Source organism: Eptesicus fuscus, chromosome 14 (assembly GCF_027574615.1).
Source record: "Eptesicus fuscus isolate TK198812 chromosome 14, DD_ASM_mEF_20220401, whole genome shotgun sequence".
NCBI lineage: Eukaryota > Metazoa > Chordata > Mammalia > Chiroptera > Vespertilionidae > Eptesicus > Eptesicus fuscus.
Genome location: NC_072486.1, coordinates 57,730,607 through 57,738,867, shown reverse-complemented (window position 1 = coordinate 57,738,867; position 8,261 = coordinate 57,730,607). Strand labels below are relative to the sequence as shown.

General features: G+C 54.3%; 1 protein-coding gene across 1 annotated transcript; it reads right to left on the bottom strand.

The window, feature by feature from the left end:
• Positions 1 to 133: 133 nt before the first annotated feature.
• On the bottom strand, positions 134 to 3,010 carry CYREN (cell cycle regulator of NHEJ). Its single transcript, XM_028159052.2, has 3 exons — positions 2,751 to 3,010; positions 1,776 to 1,851; positions 134 to 406 (listed from the first exon to the last, which is right to left on the bottom strand). The coding sequence occupies exons 1-3, from the start codon at positions 2,894 to 2,896 to the stop codon at positions 134 to 136; spliced, it is 495 nt and encodes a 164-aa protein (XP_028014853.2). The 5' UTR covers positions 2,897 to 3,010.
• Positions 3,011 to 8,261: the final 5,251 nt, after the last annotated feature.

The following is an 8,261-nucleotide window of genomic DNA, read 5'->3' as shown; positions in this document are numbered from 1 at the left end:
GGTCCCCAGGCAGAGCCAAAGCCCAGCTTCCGTTAGCTGCTCCGGATGTAACGTCCTGGGAACCTGTCCCTTAGCTGAAGAATATCTCTCTGACGTTAGCTGCTCCGGATGTAACGTCCTGGGAACCTGTCCCTTAGCTGAAGAATATCTCTCTGACGTACTTGAACGCATCCTCGTCTTCCTCAGGGCTTGGGCTGCAGGCAGGCTCCAAGCCTGCAGATGCCTGAGGTGGCCCCAGGCCTGGGGGGAGGGCTGCTTCCCCACTGTCCTCACCCTCACCCTCACTCTCACCCTCACCCTCACTTTTCTCAGGAGAAGTCGGCCCCTCCGAGCAGGTGGGGGACAGCTCTGGCGCATCAGGGCCTGCCAGGGGCCTCTGCTCCAAGGCCTTTTCCTGTTTTCGGTTCTGTGAAGAAAGACCAGACCAAACACATGTAAATTTATTTCCCTACCGTGCCAGTGTGGAGACCATGCCCAGAAGCAACTGTGAAGCCAGCACTGACCAGGTCGGGCACTGCTCCCAAATCAGTGGCCGCTCCCCCTCCTTCACCCCCCTGCTGCCCACCCTCCACTCTCAGAGCTCTGGGAGAAACCAAGACCAACTCGAGAGAAGGGGGCAGAGGCCTGAGGAATACCGAAGTAGAAAAGAAAAATAAATACATCTAAAAAACTTGTCTGGGAAGGCAGGGTGACAGTGGAAGGAGCACTGGATACAAAACGAGTGAGGGCCTACACTCTGTCACTTATGGGCTATACCACTTAGGGGAACTCCCTGCATCTCAACTTCTTCATCTGTAAAATGGGAATAACAGTATCTGAAATAACTATATCCCCAGATTATTGCAAGGATTAAATGAGATAGTGATATATAAAAATACCTGGTCAGCCCTAGCCGGTTGCTCAGTGGTCAGACCATCGGCCCACGGACTGAAGGGTCTCGGATTTGAGTCCAGTCAAGGGCATGTACTGAGGTTGCAGGTTCAATTTTGGCCCTGGTCAGGGCATGTGGAGGAGGCAACCAATCGATGTGTCTCTCACATTGATGTTTCTCTGTCTCCCCCGCTCCTCCACTCTCTCTAAAATCAATGGGGGGTGGGCATATCCTCGAGTGAGGATTAACAAAACAATAAAAATACCTGTTCTATTATACAGAGCTCCCAACTCTAAGGTGGTATGATTATTACTTGCTTCAGGAAGACAGGGGACCTCAGTGCTGTTCTGCCAGGTGCAGAGGCCAGGAGTCATCTTGCCCAACTGAGATCCTTCAGAGAACACTAGCAGGTCAAGACCTCCTGTCCCCGCTGCATTCGTCCCAGCACAGTCACCCACAGGCTGCTCTCCCTGCCCAGCCACCCCTCCCAGGCATCCAGCCCCAAATGCGTGGTTGGTGCACAGCTCACAGCGGGGAGCATGGCCTGAGAGACTCATGAGACAAGGGGCAAGCAGAAGAAGGGCGGACACGTGAGAGGGCTCCCCGAGGCTGTCCAGGTATTGACATGAACCAAGGGCCCAGGCTAGCTTCAGCCTGTAGAGCATTTGTGGTCAAAAGAGCAAGAACAGCCAACTGGTGTGGCTCAGTTGGCTGAGCATCATCCCATGCACTGAAAGGTTGCTGGTTTGATTCCCCGTCAGGGGGCATGCCCGGGTGGTGGGCTCGATCCCCAATAGGGGGCGCGTACAGGAGGCAGCCGATTAATGTTTCTCTCTCTCTCCCCTCTTCCCTCCTCTCTCTGAAATAAAAACATGTTTTTAAAAAAACACACAGCTGACTTTACCTCAATCAGGACCCCGAGAGCAACATCGACAAGTTCGGCTTCACTCATGCAGTACACAGTCTTCACTGCGGGGAGTCTAAAAGAAAGGCACGCCGCTACAGGTGGGGGCAGGCAGACGGCTCTCCCGTCTCACGAGGAGGAAGGAGAGCTGCATCCCTGGGCCTTCCGCCGGGGATGAGAGCACCAGCTTCCTCAGGGCATCAACCGGCTTCCTCATTCTTGGGACCAGTGATGGGCAGAGGGGGGTCTTGGAGGCAACAGTGGGGGCTTCCCAACTCTGCCAACTCCCCCAGGGATTTGGAAATAAGGCTTGATGGCTACTCCTGAGAGCCAAACTGGCACACACATACCTGTGAGCAGGTCAAATGGACCTCCAGGCCAAACCCACCTGACACCTAACTGAATGCATGAACACAGTACGGACAGGCTGTGCCAGTCAGAGAGGGAGGCTGGTCAGGTGAGAAACCTTGTAAGAGGAAGAGCAGGGGGGCAGCACTGAGCACCCGGTACCCGACAGGAGGGTTCAGGGACATCTCCTCCCTGGCGGCCTCAAGACCCCACAGTTGCCATCAGCCACTAGCTCACCCACAGCCTCTGATCCAGGCTGACTCAGGGGCTTGCTGCTCCTGTCCCAGGAGATCTGCCCACAGGAGGACTGATGGCCTGGCCCACTCATCTTGCCCACTTGATGGCCACACTTATTGTTGCAAATGAAGAGAAGGGCATTTTAGACACCTGGTGTTTGACAGCTTGGCTGATGCGTGCAACCCCGAGAAGGCGGGGGGAGAGGGGGCGGGGGCGCGTGCGCACTATCTGGGAATTGCAGATTCACCAAGAGGCAGAGACGTCTGCCTGGGTGAACACAGCTCACTCAGCCTCTGTGCGCCTCCTAAGAGCTGAAGAGCCGGACTGAGGCGCCTGCCCACCTCACGGTTCTGCCAACGCTGGGATGACCCTGGCTCGAAGCTGTCCCACCTGGCTGCAGCCGCCGGCACCGCTGCCTTCCTCCTCCTCTTCGGGGTCTTCGCCGGCGACATTCTCTCCTCGGGCCCCTGGGCTGTCATCCAGGAGGGAAGGACCCTCTTTTTATCCCCAGAATGTGAGGCTGCCATCTCCCTCATCGCTGACAAAGATCAGGGTCCTCGCTTCTGGACTTGCTTTTCGGATCCAGGACAGCAAATCCCACTTTCTCCAAACACCAGGAATTGTAGGTCTGTTTGTCCTTGAATGGGAGCCAAGCTTTGATTCCTACAGAGAACAAAGCCCAGTGAATTCTAATATGCTCACAGGTGACCCGGTTGGTGAGCAGGGCCCAAGACTCAGACCGCTCACAGGGCAGCCGGGGAGGTGTGGCAGGGCAGGCCCCGGACCCCACACTAGCAGGCCCAACAGAAATGCGGACCCCACACTAGCAGGCCCAACAGAACTGCCTCCCGCAGCCTCTGCTCTGAGCCGCTGACCGTGAGGAGGGATGAACACCCGCCCAGGAGAAAGGAAGAAAGGAGGTGCCGCCCTCCTGGCCACCCCGGGTGCGCACGGTGCCCAGGATGCCCCGTCTATCCTACCCCTAAAGTATCTCCCAATGATCTCTCTGGGCTTCTCACTCCCTCTATGTTGGTGTGCTTACAAGAAACCCTGAGGCCATTTGATTCACAATGAGGTTTCATTGGCCAACAACCCCTCCCTCAATCCAGGGATTTTTAACCAGCAGCAGGGCTCAGGGACAGCAGTGCCCGCTTCGGAAGTGAAGCCCAGAAGGGCCCACCAGCCCTCAGCTAACTTGGCCTCTGCTGCCTCCCCGAGTGGATTCCACCTCAGCCCCAAGGCTTCCCCACCCCGTGACCGGAAGGCGCCGGAGTCTGCCTTCCCCTGAGCAGTCAGCTCTGAAGCTGCTCGCCCTCCCTCACCCGGAACGGTGGGAACTGCCAAGGAGGGGCAGTCGGCCCAGAGGAGGAGACTCCTCTCTGAAGCACGACTGGATCGTTTACTGCTCATCTAGAAGGCCGATCACAACCTAAGAAAAGCAATAGCAGGACATCATCCGGACCTAACCCTCTGCCAGGGACTCATTGCTGTCAACAGTCGGGCGGTGATCCGTCACTCCCGCGCCGTGAGCACCGCTGGCCGCCAGCCAGTCCACGCAGAGGCAGAGATTAGTAAACCCATTTCACAGACGGGGAACTGAGGCCTAGCAAGTGCCACAAGGTCACACAAAACTTGGACACTGCAGCCAGAACTCACAGCCAAGTCCTGCAGGCTCCAGACCCCAAGCGCAGAGGCCGCGCTCGCGAGGGGAAGTCCGGGCTGCCCCGCGAGCAGAGGTGCGGGCACCCACTCCAGCCCGCCCAGTTCCCGGGGGCCCCGCCCCGCCCCGCTCCCGGGGACCCTGCTCGGCAGGCAGATTCGGGTGGTCGTGGGGTCCGGCCTTGGCCGGCACGCACCTCCCGTCGCAGGCTCCCGCGGCGCCTGCACGCTCTCCGCACTTCCGGTTCCTGGCCGCCAGCGCGGAAGCGCAGGCGCGCCCCCTGCAGGCAGCTCGCGGTGTCCGCGCCCCCGGCCGGAGGATGCAGGAAGCCAACCCCGCTGTCCTGGGTCCTGACAGTACCCCCTTGACCAAACTCCAATCGGGCTCTGCTGAACTCTTCTCCACTAGGCCCTGACTTTTGGGCTTCTGTGTTCATCTCCACATTGTCCAGTTTTAGCAAGAATCCTGCTAAGCTGGTTTAGCCAGAGGCCCCTACCCTCGATATTTGATCACCCTAAAAGCTGATGAGGTTCCTGATCCTCCACTACCCGCCCCCCAGTTGATGTCTGATCACCCGGATTGCCTTGGGCAAGAATCCTGTTAGGTCAGTTTAGGTCGGTTTAGCCAGAATCCACCTTTACCTCCTCCTAGTAATTTTCCATCCACTGACCCCCCACCTGCTCCTTGGCTATAAATTCCCACTTTTCTCTATGGCATTGGGAGTTGAGCCCAATCTCTCCCCCACTACAAAAACCCCACTGTAGTAGCCCCCCTTGAATAGTTTGCCTTACTGTTCCTTAACAAGTGTTGTAAATTTTTTTTGTTTTGTTTAACAGAATGTTTTAAGTCCCCAAATGTGGCTCCATTTGAGTTTTGCTGGCTGGTCTTTGTTAAAGTGTGGATTCCCAAGCCCCCTGAATGAGACATTAGGGGGAGGGAGGGAAATGTGATTTACCACAAGTCAGCTAAGCTATATATATAAAAGGCTAAGTGTCTGTCAGACCGGTAGCTATGACGCGCACTGACTACAAGGGGGCAGATGCTCAACACAGAAGCTACCATGACACACACTGGCCATTTAAAAATAAACGGCACCATGGAGCTGGGGCTGACAAACCAATACTCAGCTCCCATCAAGTGGGACACAGGCCCTGCCACCACCCCAGAGCGACACCCCACCGCGACACCCTACCAAATCGCAGCTGACACTGCCAAGACCCCATAGCGCAAAATGCAGCCCCCAGTGAAGCCCAGAAACAGTCACTGTGGATGCCGGATAATGATGTCACATAGCAACGCCTGGCTTCCTTTCCCTAGGGACTAGCCTTCTTGGAGTTTCTTCAGCCCAGGAACACGACTTGCTTTATAGCCAGGTGCAAACATTTTACAGTTTAACCAAATGTTTGTGATGCATTTTCCCATGCCTCATCTCATTTGATCCTCACAGAAGTCCTGGAGTAGGTAGATAGGAGACTCGGTAGAATCCTATTTTCTTTTCATTAGCAAGACACAAATAGATATTAAAATATTTCTTCTAATTAATTTCCTTTCAATGTGCATGAATCTGTGCACTGGGACACTAGTAATAGAATAATACTCTCCATATACTAGAGATGCACGATAGGAGAACTTGGTCCAAAGTTTGGAGACCGGACTGTGGAGCTAGGAGCGCTCCCCTCCACCTGTGCTATTTCTTCAAAGCGCTTTCACCTCTCTCCTGAATATTCATTTCAATCCCAGGGAAGTAGCTGGGAACATTTAAATCAATCAAGGCTTAAGGAGATAAGTCAGGTCACAAGAACCACCTTTGGAGCATTGGTTAAACCTGGGCTCCGCCTCCCGCCTCTGGAGAGCATCTCACAGGGGCAGGGACTGCTTTTCCAGTTTCCATGAAGGTTCGAGAGCCACTGACCTCTCCCCTCTTCTGCTCTCACAAGCTGTGAGCCAGGACAAACCCAACGCTAATTGGTGGAGGAGACGCCTTGTTTTGTTTTGCTATTAGTAGAACTACTCCTTCCATATTTATCTCCTTACAACCTCTTCCCACAGCCAGCTGAAAAACGAGGTCTGAGGAGCAGGAAGCCTGTGTGTCTGCACAAAAAGCTTCCTGTTTGAAAGGTGAGAAGCCCACGTAGGGAGAAACCTGAGCTGTGGGATTTGGATGCATTGGAGTCAATTCCTGCAGAGTTTTGAATGCCGTGCTCTGGGAGCCTAAGGCCTGGCAGCAGGAGCGGGCAGATCCCAGAACACGGAGGAAATGCACCTGGAGGCTCTCACCAGAGTCAGGCCCCACACCTGCGTCAGGCATGCAGCCTCGGGAGGCGGGGGGCGGGCCGAGGCTGGACTAGCTTGATGGTTCCTTCTAGCTGCCTTCGCCCAAGATAATGGAAGAGTCTCGCTGGGGTCTTGGGTAGATGCTGAGCAGGTATTGTGAACGGAAGGTAAGTCTGCCTTTGAATCCTGGAGGGGAGTGGGTGGGACAAGGAGCACCACCAGGATGAGACAATCAGGCTAGTAAGCACTCAGGATGGAGTGACATCAGGGAGAAACAGGCCAGGAGGGGGCAGGGTTGCCCGCAGCACATAATACTGCATTTACTAATTTCTACAGGTCAGAGGTTAGTGGTGTTGGGGTTCTGTTGTTAGGCAACACTGTGGTTTGGTTCTGTGTGGTGGAACCCTCTGCCAAGCCTCCTGGTGGGGCCTCGGCCACATCTGGCGGTGAGACAAGCTCAAAGCAAAGAGGGAGGTGGGTGTCCAGCCCACAGAAAGGAAATGAGAGAAGAGACAACTGTTAAGTGTCCCTTGTTTCTCCAAAATCCTTAAAAATGTTTCAGCAAGCTGTGGAGTCCGTATTGAGAAGGGAGAATGGATAAGACAGAAAAAAACGTTTGAAGAAAAGTTAAACAATGCACTCTCACTCAAATGAAACATGACTTTTTAAATGACCGAAAGCAGTGGTTGGCAAACTGCGGCTCGCGAGCCACATGTGGCTCTTTGGCCCCTTGAGTGTGGCTCTTCCACAAAATACCATGACCTGGGCGAGTCTATTTTGAAGAAGTGGCATTAGAAGAAGTGTAAGTTTAAAAAATTTGGCTCTCAAAAGAAATTTCAATCGTTGTACTGTGGATATTTGGCTCTGTTGACTAATGAGTTTGCCAACCACTGGTCCTAAAGCAAGCATGTCAAACTCAAAGGCTAACACTGACCAAATAAATGAGGCATGCGGCCTGTGGGCCTCTATTTGACATGCTTGACCTAAAGAATCACTGGGGGAGATAAATAAGGTTGCTGTTTCAATGCAGAAAATGGAAAAATTATACATTAAAAAATTTTGGTTTTCTTTGTTTGAAGGAAGGATTACCAGTATAGAAATCGGTAAAAATGTATAACTACTTATTACCAAGTCTCTGGTGTTTTCTCAGAATTGAGCCACATACCTCCCTCCTTTCCCCCAAACTCCCAGCAGAATGAAGCCAAGGCTTTCATACCAATTTACTCATGGTTTTCCAAAAGCAGGAAACTGGGAGTACCCCTACTCCAGACCAGCACCCCATGACTGGGCTGGAGCCCAAAGAGGCTCTACAGTGACCACTCCTAGCAGCTTGGCAACAAGGCTGCCTGTCAAGAAATCACACCACGAGGCTGGTCAGCTGACCGTGCCTCCCTGCCTCAGATAGAAATGGAAGTGGGAGACGGGAGCCCTTCTCTCGTTCTTCCTCACCCTGTGAGAACACTGGTCTATTCAAGGTCCCACCCCGGCCAGGAAGCAGAAGGCAGGGCTGTGGACACAGTGGGGACGAACTTGGCCAACTCGATCCAGTCCTTTCGCCAGTCGCCAGCAGGGGGCGCTGGCGGCTGGTCCAGTCAACCTCAAGGATGTGAAGCTGATTGAGAGGACCAATATCAGGTGCTGGAAACCACCGCCACCAGGTGGAGGGCAGCCAGGAGCAGAAGCCTCAGACTCTGCCGTCGTCCATAGAAGCTTCTGTAACAGAAGCGCCAACGCTCAGGGAGACAGGAATGCTGTGGTTCCTTGTCTGTGGCCCAGAGAAATAGGAACAGCACAAACCTCAGCTAGTGGAACGGACGAGAGGACATCCTCCTACAGCAAAGCAACAAGCAAACATCGCACAGGCTCGGCCCACCGCCGTGAGGCAGAGCTGGGTGGGAGGCCTGTCGCGGGGCTAAGGTGAAGGGAGGCGCCCTGCTGCACGCACACACTCCCGAACGGACGCCAGG